This window comes from Bufo bufo, chromosome 6 (assembly GCF_905171765.1).
Source record: "Bufo bufo chromosome 6, aBufBuf1.1, whole genome shotgun sequence".
Taxonomy (NCBI): Eukaryota; Metazoa; Chordata; class Amphibia; order Anura; family Bufonidae; genus Bufo; species Bufo bufo.
Window position 1 is genome coordinate 353,110,037 of NC_053394.1, and position 14,718 is coordinate 353,124,754.

The following is a 14,718-nucleotide window of genomic DNA, read 5'->3' on the forward strand; positions in this document are numbered from 1 at the left end:
CAGGGGGGTAATCAATGACAGGGGGTGATCACCACAGTCATTGATCATGCCCCTGTAAGGCTTCATTCAGACGTCCGTATGCGTTTTGCGGATCCGATCCATCTATCAGTGCATCCGTAAAAATCATGCGGACATCTGAATGGAGCTTTACAGGGGTGTGATCAATGACAGGGGTGTAATCAATGACAGGGGGGTGATCAGGGAGTCTATATGGGGTGATCACCACAATCATTGATCATGCCCCTGTAAGGCTTCATTCAGACGTCCGGATGCGTTTTGCGGATCCGATCCATCTATCATTGGATCCGTAAAAATCATGCGGACGTCTGAATGGAGCTTTACAGGGGGGTGATCAATGACAGGGGGGTGATCAATGACAGGGGGGTGATCAGGGAGTCTATATGGGGTGATCAGGGATGATCAGGGGCTAATAAGGGGTTAATAAGTGACGGGGGGGGGGTGTAGTGTACTGTAGTGGTGCTTGGTGCTACTTTACTGAGCTACCTGTGTCCTCTGGTGGTCGATCCAAACAAAGGGGACCACCAGAGGACCAGGTAGCAGGTATATTAGACGCTGTTATCAAAACAGCGTCTAATATACCTGTTAGGGGTTAAAAAAAACACATCTCCAGCCTGCCAGCGAACGATCGCCGCTGGCAGGCTGGAGATCAACTCTCTTACCTTCCGTTCCTGTGAGCGCGCGCGCCTGTGTGCGCGCGTTCACAGGAAATCTCGGCTCACGCGAGATGACGCCTATTGGCGTTAGCGTAGCCTGGGGGAGCCGCCGCAATGACGCCTTTCGGCGTTACAGTTGCGGGAAGTGGTTAAAGGTGGAAAAAGTTCTGAAATGATTTATCTGTCTAATTCTTTTTACATCACAAAAACGTTACATTTTAACAGGGGTGTGTAGACTTTTTATATCCACTGTATTTTGTTTCATTGTGTTATTAGCATCCTATCTTTTCCCTTTCTGTGTCTAGAAAATCTACCATTTAAAAGCTAGAAGGACTTTCCCCGATCTAGAAGTACAATTTGTCACTAGTTATAACTACTGTTGGTGTCATGAAACCTAGTCTGATAACTGCTCTCCGTTCTTTGTTAGTCACTGTCTTGCTGTTTATTCCACTAATTTAATTTTGCCTCCTCTCTCTGGTGCTGATGGACCAACTCCAGCTCACCATCTCTCTCTCCAATCAGGATGGCGGCCTAATGGAAGAGCCCTCTACTTCACCATTTTTGCCTTCACCAAGCCTGAAGCTCCCCCATCCAAATAGCGCACTCCCTAACCAGGCCATTGGTGGCATGACACCAGGCCTAAACATGCAGAACTTGAATTCCTCTAGACAGGTAACATTTATCTGTGGGCCTTCTTCATTGCATTCTTCTTTTTTTTTTCGTTTTCTTTTTTTCCCTTCATGTAGCAAGAAATTAGAGTTAGGTTGGCCCTTTAGAAGGGCCAGTGGAGCAGCCAATTGTCGGGAAGGGAGCGTTCCTTCCTGACAGTCGTTTGCTCGTTCAGTGAAGGAGACCACTGCATTTACATTCAGCAATCTCCTTCGCTGTATGAGGATGGGGGACCACTATTGCGATCCTTCGTCCCTATACAGAATCATTGTTTCTGGGCAACAGATCTCTGTTTAGACAGTACGATCTGCTGCCTAGAAAACATAATTGGTGTCCCTGCATGAACGACAGGATCACTCGATGAATGAGCGTTTTGCTCGTTCATCGCGTGATCGGCATCACATTTAGACGGGCAGATTGTCGGGAGCGAGCGTTCGCAGGAACGGTTATTCCCGATAATCTGGACGATTATTGGTACGTCTAAATCCTCAGGTGGAATAGATGTGTATAATATAATTATCTGTGCATACAATGGTGATATCTTACTAACCTTTTTAAACTCTCTATGTAGATACCGAGTGGCAATCTGGGCATGTTTGGCAATAGTGGAGCAGCACAAGCCAGGTCCATGCAACAGCCACAGCAGCCACCAGTGCAACCTCTCAACTCATCCCAGCCTAGTCTTCGTGCTCAAGTGCCTCAGTTTTTATCCCCTCAGGTTAGTTTATGCCTATTAAAAATAGAGGCATGCTTGGCCAAGCATGCATATGTTTGGGAGTTCAGGAAGAATAGTTGTCGGCAGAACAGGCAATCTGCAGACAGCTTAAAGGGCTTTTCTGGTTATGATTATATTTTAAGTCATGCCACCAGCCTGCCTCCTGAAAAAGATGATTCATACTTGCTTGCTCCACCATGCTCCTGTCCTCGGCGCTGTCTCTATCGTCTGGACCCCACAATGTTTTCTTCTGGTGGTACATAGACATGATCACATGCACCTCCACAAGCCTTCACCGCTGAAGCCAGTCATTGGCTGGAGAGGTACATGTGATCATGTCCATAGCCAGCCGGATGTAAACACTGTGCGGGACTGGAAAATGGACATGCAGGAGGACCACAGCGACATGAAGTGTGTAAGTATGAATCTTCTTTTTCATGAAGCAGGCTGGGGCCATTGCATAAAATATAATTATAACTGGAAGCCCCCTTTAAGAGGCAGGACACCAGAGAGAAAAACTTCAGCGTCGCCAATACCTCCAAGTAAATTCCTAAGTCCAGCAGCTTGAGGTCTCTCTTAGGTCATTGGCATATTCTTACTGAAGTTAAATAAGCCTACATCCTTCTTGAGTCACCAAAGGACAACCTGAATGTCCAGCACAAAAAGGATTTTCTCCCAAAAGGGTATCTTTCTTCCAAAAATTAATATGCTAATGTCCATTTGAACAGAAATTAGCAATTAATCTTAGGCCTCATGCACACTACCGTTCCGTTTTTTGAGGTCCGCAAACCGCAGATCCGCAAAAAACAGAAGCCGCCCATGTGCCTTCCGCATTTTGCGGAACGGAACAGACGGCCCATTGTAGAAATGCCTGTTCTTGGCCGCAAAACAGACACAAATAGGACATGTTATATTTTTTGGGCGGGGCCACGGAATGGAGCAACGGATGCGGACAGCACACTGAGTGCTGTCCGCATATTTTGCGGCCCCATTGAAGTGAATGGGTCCACACCCGAGCTGCAAAAACTGTGGCTCTGATGCTGAACCAAACCACCTTATAGGCATTCAGACATAGGGCATCATTTACTATGCCCCCTGCTCCAGTCAAAAACTTTTTAAAGGGAACCTGTCACCTCTACTATGCTGCCCTCACTGAGCGTTTCTAAATGTTCACGGTGTTGCCCTAAACATATAAATTACACTTTTTTTTTATTTCATTTGCAGACAAATTCAACAAGTATTATGCTTTTTTGTACTACTTGCCTTTTATGCAAATTGACATAAGTCATATCTTACTTGTGTGACCAGAGAAGAGGTTAATTTGTTAGCGCAAATTCTTCCCGCATTACTTCCACCCTCCCCCAGTGGCCCGCAGAGCCCCGCCCCCAGGATTATTGTCTATATGCTAGGCAATGGGGTTAATGCCGTTAATTTAACCCCTTCCTTCCCCTTGTCACATGAGGCTGGGCATCCCAGTTTTATAAAAAAAAAATTGGGTACTGCCCCCTCAGGCCTTAACGCAGCAGGACCGCACTGTCTGTGTCAGACTGGACCAGTGTCCTAGCACGGACGGAGGAGGATCTCTGTTCCCAATCCACCCTCTGGGGTCGCTTGATTGGTATTCTCCACTTCTCCACCTGCGTAATCCAATGGTGGACCTCCGGACCTTCCCAATCACCCTCCGGGCCGTTTGGTTGATAGGCACCCCCTGCGCATTCCAATGGTGGACCTCTGGACTTCCCAATCGCCCTCCGGGGTCGTTTGGTTGATAAAATACTACCTGCGAAATCCACTGATGGACCTTCCCAATCACCCTGCAGGGTAGTTTGGTTGATATTCTGCACCTGCGCAATCCAATGGTGGACCTCTGGACCTTCCCAATCACCCTCCGGGTCGTTTGGTCGATAAGCGACGCCTGCGCACTCCAATGGTGGATCTCCAGACTTCCCAGTCTGCCTCCGTGGTCATTTGATTGATAAAGCACCGCCTGCGCACTCCGGTGAGTGAACCTCTAGAGTTCCCATTCCACCCCCGGGTAGTTTGGTTGATAACTCCTACTGGCGAGCCTGCGACTGCCATGGGCAAGGTTCTGAGAGGTAAGACTGCACACATCGGGCCAGAGCAGGAGATTCCTCCACTGGGGGGATCAGGGGTTCGGTCTCTGCCGTGATTCCGGTGCGATCTTCCGAGATGGCGTCCGAGGTAGACAGCTGTACTTGTCGTATGCATTACCCCCTTCCTTAGGCGGAGTATAGCACTACTACTGGATGCAGTACTCCCTTGGATATCACCTCCCTCCATTGGGGTCTAACCGCACTACAGCTTTTCAGTACCGGCAGTAGGCGTTCCCCCTTTTTACAGTGGCGGAATTGCATTCCCGCTGGGGACAGTACTTACTATATGCATTAGCCTCTTCAATAGGTGGCGCTATGGCATTATCCCTGGTTCAGTGTTTACTGTGTTCTCACCCCCTTATGTAGGTGGGGTATTGATACAGGACTCTCCATATGCCTTGCCTTTTCCGTAAGAGGAGTCTTCTCTCTACTTGGATTCAGCTCCTGCTAGATGCATTACTACATTGCCACCCTTCCTGGGGGAGTACTTGCGCTACCACCGAGTGCAGTGCTTGCCGTAAGCATTTCCCCCTTTCATTGGTGGGATAATTGTAACATTGCCCGTTCAACGAGTGGTCCACTACCGTGGGGAATGAGTACACATCTTGGATGTTGCACTTCAACTACGCCACGGCTATAGGTGCCTTAGCGTCTTCTACAAGTGGAGCGTAGTGAGTATCGATACACGTTGGTGACCTGTACTCTTCTTCTATTGGTATTTTGGTTGTTTCGTGGCTGTTTCCACGTTGTGTTCCTTTCCTTCGGTGCTGGTTTGGGGCATGAATATGACAACCCCTCTCCTCAGGGGGTTGCCCAGCGTTTCTCATGTGTCCGGGAGTCCCCCATCTCCATGGTCCTCCTCTGTTCCACTACGTGTCTTCAACAATGTTCCACTACGTGTCTTCAACAATATGTAGTGCGTACACCATGGCATGTAATATTGTGATTACGTTCCAGCAAGTCGAGTGTTACACTGACTCTATATATTCTCTATCCGCCATTCCTGATGTGGGAAGTGGTTGTGCTGGCACTCAGGTTTAGCTTTTCAGCGTGTCCCCCTCCACTGGTGCGGATTTTACACTGGTACTAGCGTTCGCAGTCGCTGCGGTGGGGTATTCCCTCAGGTAGGGGTTGTACCCTGACGCTGACTTTGCGTTTGTTCCTGTTCAACACCATTCCCAGGTGGAGCGTTTAAGGTTAACTCTCCTTCCCTGGGGCAGTATGGTACCATGGCTTCTACCGGATTCCTCAAGCCTCCCCCGCGGTTTGTGCTGGTGGGTACACTGTGGCTCCTACGGTACGGGGGTCCTGGAGTAGCCATTACATACTCTGGCTCCTCCTGCACGGCTCCTTCGTCAGGTGACGGATTCTTCTATGCCGAATTCGGTGGCGTACCCTGCATGGCCTCCTCCTTAGGCGGAGTATGGCGCCGCCACTATCATCCGGTGGCTACTTCTGTGTAGTGCCAGTCTCAGATGGGGAATGGGCTTCGCCCTTCCCCTTTTTTCCTTCCGTTTTTTCCTTCTCTGGCTCAGGGTTCACGGCCACTCCGCAAACCTTGGTAGCTCCTACGTTACTACTTCCCCTTATCTACGATGATGCAGGGTATTGGTTCTGTGTTTGTTTTTTCTTTCCAGTCTTGTTCCGGACCGACTGTTGGGCTGTGATGTTTTCCATATTCCTCCTTCTACAGGTGAATCCTACCCGTTGGTCCTGGGTGTACTACCCGTATCTACAACTACCTCTCTTAAGACTTGACTAATGACTGCCACGTCAGTCCGATGGTAGTACGAGACTCGCCACGCTAGGCGGAGTGGGGGTGGTGTCACTACTCACCACCGTTGATGGAGTTTCGTTCCTGGAACGGAACACCCCTTCTGTTCTTCCTCCTCGAGGCAGGAGTTTTTTCTCTCGTCTTGGTCTGGTCGAAATTTCCGTCGAGCAGCGTTGCTACACCGTCAATACACGGTCGCTGACGGAACTCCACCGCCGGTGATTCTCATATCGTCTTTACCTCTACCTATCCAATGTATTGATTCCTTGGCTTGCGTTTGGACATACCTCATTCAGGCATTTTTTTCTCGGTAGTTTATCGGCCAGCTTCTCAGTCTCCCCACAAGCCTTCGGCTCTGGGGATATCGGTGGACCAATTACCGTTTCTGTGGAGCGCTTCCCTTTAGCAGAGGTGGATCCTGCGGTCCCGGGTTTTTGGTTTAGTCCTTTTTATAGGTCAAGTTCGGCGCTTCTATCCTTTTCCAGCGTCCTCTGACTCACTCGGGCCAATAATGACCTTCCTTCAGGGAATGGCACATCGATTCCTCCGTACCGTCCTCCTTACCGCCTTTGGGATCTGAGCTTTGTCCTTTCAGCACTCTGGAATTCTCCCCTTGAACCCTTGCGGGAGATGTCTCTCCGACTCCTTCCTGGAAGGTAGTTTTTTCTTGTGGCTATCACATGCATCAGACGGGTGTCCGGGTTGGGGCACTCTCTTTCAGAGAACCTTTCTGGTTCTTCGCAGGGGTAAGCGGTTCTCCGGCCCGTTCATTCCTTCTCCTGGCGGTGGTCTGTGATTTCCATTTCAATGATGACATTGTCCTTCTGTCTCTGTCCCTTACCTTCGCACCCTAGGAAAAGGGAGTTACACCCTTTGGACGTGGTCAGGGCTCAAAGGATTTATTTGCCGGCCTCCAGTTCCTTCTGACATACGGACCCCCCCTTTTTTTGTCATCCCAGAGGGTCCTCGAAAGGCATTGGCGGCCTCCAGGGTGGCAATTGCACGTCTGCAATTGCTGAAGCATACTGCACCCGGGGCAGGGTTCCGCCCTTCGGTGTCACGGCTCACTACACCGGAGCGGTGGGCGCTCTTGGGCTTGGAGGATTCAAGGTTCAGCCGCGCGGTTGTGAAAGGCGGCTGCTGTCCTCCTTTCGCACATTCACAAAATTTTCCAGGTGCATACTTATGCATCGGCGAGTGCTGCCTTGGTCTTGCAGGCGGCAGTTCTGATGCCTGCAGGGACGCTTGCTTCCATGGGTCTGTGTTTTTTCCTCCTTGTGGACGTCCCACGGTTCCTGTGTCCCTCAATGAATATGGGCGAGAAAAGGAAATTTTGTATAACTTACCACTAAAATCTCTTTCTCGCTCTTCATTGGGGGACACAGCACCCACCCAGTATTGTTGTCCGGCCACCGTTGTGGCTGTGGCTGTTGCTGGTTAGAACCCCATTGGGTCTTTTGGCATGGTTGGTGTTCCATGTGTTTTTCTGGGTTAGCTTGTTTCTCCTACTGCTTGTACACAAACTGAAGCTCTCTCTCCAGGCTGGAGGGGGTATAGCTGCCAGGGGAGGAGCTAAAAGCTTTTACTAGTGTCAACGCCTCCTAGAGGACATGGCTATACCCACGGTTCCTGTGTCCCCCAATGAAGAGCGAGAAAGATTTTACTGGTAAGTTATACAAAATCTCCTTTTACACAAAAAAAGCACACAGAGCTATGGGGACTGGATATTGCGGATGTGCTAGCGGTCATCTAGCAACCCATGTCCTCAGCTCTATACACAAAATCCAGGTGACAGGTTCCCTTTAAATGCTGTTTCTACATCGACATTGTCACCTCCGGAAAGAGGACATGGCCCACATTTTTATTGAGATCTACGCCAGTTATGAGCTGTCATAGATTTTATTACAGGCACAAAGACTAAAAGAGGATGTACCTAATTTATGGTGAGGCGTGTGCGTGTCCTAAATTTAAGCGCATCCTCCCACCAGCACGCAGGTCTGCCGGTCTTGATAAATTACCCCCATAGACTGTCCCAGGAGGGTGCAAGGGGGACTTTTCAGAATAATCTTGTTCTCTGTTGCACGCTTAACTCGAGCACTAAAACTATTGCTGCTGTTTTATAGTCGGTCCTTACTGATAATGTATAGTTTTATGTTCCGTGAATGCTGCTAAGAAACCTGTGGGTATTACTGGAAGCAACAAGCTTAACACTTATTAATTTTCCTTGGTGCTGAGAAATTACATTCTTCTGAGCATATGTAAGTAGCAAGTAATATTCATTTACATTACTAAAGTGCAAGTAAATAATGTTGGCTTTCCTGTGTCTTCTTATCCCGCAGGTTCAAGCACAGCTTTTGCAGTTTGCAGCAAAAAACATTGGTCTCAACCCTGCACTATTAACCTCGCCAATTAATCCTCAGCATATGACCATGTTGAACCAGCTCTACCAGCTGCAGCTGGTGAGTACTTATCATTAGAACCGTCGTATGTTGCCTACAAAATATTTCCTAGCACACTTTGCATGTCTGATATCCGTGTCCACATTTGCCGTGCCCTCGTGTGTGACCCTCCAGAATTTGCTTTCCCCAGGCCGCATTGAAGCGTAGTCTGTTGCAGGCGCAAGGCTCCTTCCATATAGTTACGGGGTTACTTCTAAGGGTGGGTTCACATCACGTTTTTGCCATCCATTTAATGCAGGTGTGCACAACCTTTGGCCTGGGGGCCACATGTGGCCCTTGATACCAATCTGTGCGGCCCCCAACTATCTGGTAACAGACATGTATGTCTATGTTTTGTGGCTGCTCACATGTATTTTTCATGTATTTCTCCCATTAGATGGGAGAACTGGAACTAGACATTAATGGTATATACTGTATGTTCAATATGCCATAAATACAGGATTTTAGTTGTTAATACCCCTTTAAATGTTATTTACGGCCCTTGTCATTGGTTCAGTTGGGCAATGTGGCCCCCAACCAGAAAACATTGTGCACCCCTGGTTTAAAGTATACCACGTGTTTCTATCCTGTAAAAGTCCAGTACAATGGCATTCCATAGTGAACGTATACGGTTTTTGTACATTTTGCCAAAAGTGACGTGAACCCTCCCTCACTGATAGAGGTTGTAGTCAAATAGGATGCAGGTTGTGCCACTTATTTTTGGCTATTGGATGATTTCTGAAGATTAATGACCGTCGCAGTTTACACGTCCAGTATTTTCTGTGTTTTCTTCACTCTGACCCATTTCTCGTGCACCTGCAGGCGTATCAGCGTTTACAACTCCAGCAGCAGATGTTACAGGCTCAGCGTAATGTTTCCGGACCCATGAGACAACAGGAGCAGCAAGTAGGTCAAACCTCCTTATCTGTGCCCAGCTCTGTCTGTAAACGTGAGCGTTAGTGGTGACTGCCTGTAGCTGCAGATGTCTGGCTTGGCTCAGTCATTGCCTCGGGTAGCAATTATTTATTTCCAGTAAAATGTTCTTGCTACCTCGTTTTCATAAACTTGCCAAGTGTAAAACAGACTTGTTAGAAATAGGAGATAAATATATCTTTTTCACTGTGGAAATGCCTGCCTTTTTTGTCTGTTGAAAGTCAGCCGCTGGCGGAAGGAGGATTTTGCTGACACGTCTCCTGACTCCTTAGTATAAATGTACATCTGGATCGGCCTCAAGGTTGCATGCCTGTTATAGGGGATAAGAGAGGAGGCTGCCAGACACCTCCTCCTCTCCCCCTTTTATCTCTTGGGAACGCAGGATTGAGCTCGACTTATCCCCCCCACCCCACCCCATATAAATCAGATTGTGAGCAGATCCTACCATCAGTTATGATCTCTCTGGCCACTGACACACATTATCACAACCAGTCCTTACACTTCGTTAACACTCCTTTCCAACTTTGCTTAAAGGGATTTTCCAGTTTCAGAAAAAATATAGTTTTTCTCTCCTGTATGCAGCTTATTGACGCCAATTTTTTGTTGTGCCCCATCCATTTTGTTTACGTCCCAGAGCTTGACTTGATGGGATGTCAGTAGTGTCAGCTTCATGCTGATACTACAATTCCCAGCACCCACTGCTCGGCTCTTTGCTGGGTTTCACTGCCCGCCCCCAATTACTTAGTTTTATTATCTTACTGTTTGTCCAGGGCCTGTCGCAGCCATCGTACCCCATGCAGTGACCCAGTGCCCCTCCATCGTGGTAAAATAAAGGCAATTTCTTCCGGTGCGCATGCATTGATCCACCGATTGTGGATTACACAGCGCACAAAATAATCACATGATCATTACTGACATTCTGTTGACAGGGCGGTGTAAGTGAGACTTTACACCACCAGACAGTCAGTGTGAGTGTGGTGTCAGCAGTCAGCTGGTGAAGGCACCAAAAGGGGCCATTTTTCTTGTTGGATGTCATTGTGTGTGTGTGTTGCAGCTTGTGGGACAGGAGGTCGACTATAAAATGAAGGTCCTATCCCAGAATATCCCTTTTCCTATCAAGTGAATAGTGCTGTGCTGTAGTTCCCTGAACATCTGATGGCCAGGGGCGCTGCTGTGCTGGGTAAAACAGTGAAGAGGACACAGCACTATCGTAACACTAGGACTGAACCAGAGTGCTAACATATCCGAGTAATTGGACATCACTTTTTGCAATGAGAATAGCCATTTAATGATTGTCCTACCATAGACAACTTCATTAAAAGGGTTGTCATCTCCAACATTGGTGGCATGTCAATTAGGATATTCCCCCAATGTCTGATAGCTGCAGGTCCCACTTCTGGGACCCTCAGCTATTTCTAAGATGGTGTGCGCAAAGCAAGAGTCCGCACAGCGCATGCACGGCTGCCCTCCATTAATTTCTATGGGACTGCCGAAAGTAGCCGAGCGCAGGTACGGGTATTTCCTTCAGCCCCATAGAAGAGAATAGCGTGGTGGCCACACTTGCTCAGTGCCCTTCTAATTCATTTCCATAGGACTTCCGAAAATCTTGGCACTCCCATAGAAAGAATGGAGGGCGGCCACCCATGTGCAGTCTGCTCTACTTCACTTTGTGGGTCCCAGAGGTGGGACATGCAGCGATCAGACATTGGTGGCATATCCTAGCGATATACCACCATTGCTTCAGATGACGCCACCCTTTTAGTTTGAGAGGAGGAAATGAAGTTCATGTAATACACAGATGCCTCAAATCCACCGGATCAACAGCCACTGCTTGTTAGGCGCACTCCAGAAAAATTGAGGATTTCTCAATAAAAACAACACGTCTGGCAGCTTACTCTTTATGAACCCATCGCATTGCAGACTTTACTTATCTCAGGATATAGATTTGTATAGCTTGTATACGGATTCCTTTCCTTGCTTGATTCAATACCTTGTCCATCTCATTCTCTTGCTCCTTTGTTGCAGGTTGCACGTACAATCAATAACATGCAGCAGCAGATACAGCAACATCAGCGCCAGCTAGCCCAGGCCCTGCTTATGAAGCAGCAGCCTCCCCATCCTCATCCGCCATTACATCCTCCTGCAGGCAAGTCAGCACTGGACGGCTTCTCCCCCCACTCTGCTGGGTCAAGCCTGACTGACCTGCACACCAAAGAACAGCAGCCTTCTTCTAATACCTACTCTCCATACCCAGTTGGTATGTATGAATACGCTGTTTTATATAGAGAGCTGGGTATGTGTAATTCCCCGCATGGTGTGTCCAGGAACGGTAAAGCAGATCTTTTGTTCTTGGTTCATCGTAAGCTACCGGTAGTTTTCAACCCTCCTTTGATAGTTAGTTATTAGGACAGTTTGGTGACTTTACTTTTAATGCCGCCAAAAAAACCTCAATCTGTTTAAATGATAAAAAAAATTCTGTGCTGTCAGCATACTGAACATTTCTGTTTTATTAAATACTTACAGTGCTGCCCATAATTATTCAAACCCCTGGCAAATTTTGACTTAGTTACTTTTATTCAACCAGCAAGTAATTTTTTGACGGGAAATGACAGGTGTCTCCCAAAAGATAATAAGACGAAGTACAAGAGGCATTATTGTGGGAAAAAAACATTTCTCAACTTTTATTTACATTTGAGCAAAAAATACAAGATGTTCCGCACTGTGGGAAAATTTCAGAGGACGTGGTCGGAAGCCAAAAGTGACACCTGTGCTGGCCAGGAGGATAGTTAGAGAGGTGAAAAAGAATCCAAGGATCACCACCAAGGCCATCCTGGTGAATCTGGGCTCTGCTGGTGGCAATGTCTCAAGGCAGACAATCCAATGACACTGCACAATGCAGACCAAGGAGGACGCCACTTCTCCAGATAAGGCACACAAAAGCTCGCTTGGCCTTTGCAAAAGCTCATCTGGACAAAGAAGAAGACTTCTGGTCTTCTGTGTTATGGTCAGATGAAACAAAAATTGAATTGTTTGGTCACAATGATGTTTCCTTCATTTGGCGTAAAAAAGGAGAAGCCTTCAACCCAAAGAACACCATCCCCACTGTCAAACATGGTGGTGGGAACCTAATGCTTTGGGGGTGTTTTTCAGCCAATGAACCAGGGAACCTAATCACAGTAAACGGCACCATGAAAAAGAGCAATACATGAGGATTCTCAACGACAACATCAGGCAGTCTGCAGAGAAACTTGGCCTTGGGCACCAGTGGACATTTCAGACAATGACCCAAAACACACAGCAAAAGTGGTGAAGAAATGGTTAGCAGACAACAACATTAACGTTTTGGAGTGGCCCAGCCAGAGTCCAGACTTGAATCCAATTGAAAATCTGTGGAGGGAGCTAAAGATCAGGGTGATGGCAAGAAGACCCTCCAACCTGAAAGATTTGGAGCTCATTGCTCAAGATGAATGGGCAAAAATACCTGTGGAGACATGTAAAAGCTGGTCTGCAATTATAGGAAGCGTTTTATTGCTGTAATAGCCAATAAAGGCTTTTCTATTGATTATTGAGAAGGGTATAAATTATTTTGGACTAAACACTTTTTGCTCAAATGTAAGTAAAAGCTGAGAAATGTTTTTTTCCCACAATAATGCCTCTTGTACTTCGTCTTATTATCTTTTGGGAGACACCTATGTCATTTCCCGTCAAAAAATTACTTGCTGGTTGAATAAAAGTAACTTTAAGTCAAAATTTGCCAGGGGTATGAATAATTATGGGCATCGCTATATATACCCTTGGAAATAACAATTCTGGAGGATCTTTGCATTGTGCTGTTCCTCTGTTCTTCCTCCTAGAAAATTATGAATGAATCGACAACTGGATGTTACCATTCTCCTTGTCTGTGTCAGCACAGATTGAATGGTATTAAACTGCCACCTGCCAACAGTACAGTAATAAGAAAAGATGCCCTAGAATTGTTATTTTACGGGAAATACAATTGTAGACAAAAACACATGTCCGTAGAGCCGACCAGTCTACTTTAATTTCTCACAAGATCTTAAGTTTGGTGGAGCTCCATTTTTTTCTGATGGAAGGCTTAAAAGCCCACGAATGAACAGATATTTAAAGGGGCTGTCCACTTTATAAAATGTCAATTCCAGATGGAGATGACGTCTGTAAAATGACTGCTGTCTGTCTGGGAATGCGAAGCTCTGCTACTTAGAAACCATGGGGCTTCAACCACCATAAGGCAGTATTAAGAAATTAATCAAAGCAAACATTTGGCCCTATGATAAAGTAGTCAATACATTTAAAGGGGCTGGCCACCTTTTTGGCAAAGCTCCCTAACAGCCAGACCTGCAGAAGTGAAGCATACTTGCCTGCTCACCGCTGCTGGGTCCTGGCCCTTTCACTCCCCGGCCTCAGCTGCCTCACTCAGGTCCCCCGCTGTAAACATCCGATTTGACACCACTGCAGCGGTGACCTGACCCCCTTGCGTCATGCCAATTGGTCATGTGATGGAAAGGAGTCAAATCCGAAGAAGCCGGGACCAGCGGCGGGGAGCAGGTAAAGATGCCTTCCTTTTGCAGGTCTGGCCAGGAGAGGCGTTTCTCAAAAGGTGGCCAACCCCTTTAAAGTGAATTTCTGCCTTATAGTAAAAGTATACCCCCTAATATGCAAACCTATTCCTTCTTTTCAGTTCCTGGATTAAATCCCACCATGAATGTAAGCACTATGGACATGACTGGCAGTCTGTCAGTGAAGGACACATCCCAGTCTCAGTCTCGTCTGCCTCAGTGGACTCACCCCAACTCTATAGACAGCCTGGCAAACTCTTCACCTCTCGACCCTAGTCCTGGCAAACCGAGTAAGACTAAATCCATAAGATCCAGTCACAGTACAGCTATATATTGGGTCCTCAGATTACAATTGGTTCCGGAACGGTTATTGTATGTTGTAATCACTTTTAACTTGAGTCCATAACTCTATGGAAAATCAGTCATTGGTTCCAAAGCCACTAAGTGCAATCCCAAGATAAGCGGAAAATATGTAGCTAACTAAGATAAAGGAAGTCATTATATATAACAGACAGGGATAGCTGCTGTGGTGAGGACAGGAGCTTCTTCAGGGTCCCAGAGGAATAACTTGGAGCTGGTGTCCTAAAGAGCTGTTCATCCTGGCACAGACAGAGAGCAGTGCAGGTCATGTAGTACCGCACCGTACTGTAAGGAGGCGCTACTAGACAGCTAATGCAGATGTTTTAGCAGAGGAATGATCATATTAATTGGTTGGATCGGAGTCTGCGTCATTACATGTGGAGTCTAGTTTCGACTTACAGTTGCCCAGAAAAGACCATTGTAAGTTGACAATATTGTATCCTTAGGATCTTGAAGGACCACTG

General features: G+C 47.1%; 1 protein-coding gene across 7 annotated transcripts in view; it reads left to right on the forward strand.

Annotated features, from left to right (window-relative positions):
- Positions 1–14,718, forward strand: part of TNRC6C (trinucleotide repeat containing adaptor 6C) — a 128,602-nt gene that overhangs the window by 100,633 nt on the left and 13,251 nt on the right. For 4 of the 7 annotated variants that reach the window (XM_040437876.1, XM_040437879.1, XM_040437880.1 and 1 more), the window contains 6 exons: positions 1,173–1,346; positions 1,915–2,061; positions 8,286–8,405; positions 9,207–9,290; positions 11,343–11,574; positions 14,017–14,184. In XM_040437876.1, the coding sequence (XP_040293810.1) occupies positions 1,173–1,346; positions 1,915–2,061; positions 8,286–8,405; positions 9,207–9,290; positions 11,343–11,574; positions 14,017–14,184 (925 nt within the window). The remainder of the gene's footprint in view (positions 1–1,172; positions 1,347–1,914; positions 2,062–8,285; positions 8,406–9,206; positions 9,291–11,342; positions 11,575–14,016; positions 14,185–14,718) is intronic. The other 3 variants (XM_040437878.1, XM_040437882.1, XM_040437881.1) reach the window with 2 other exon arrangements.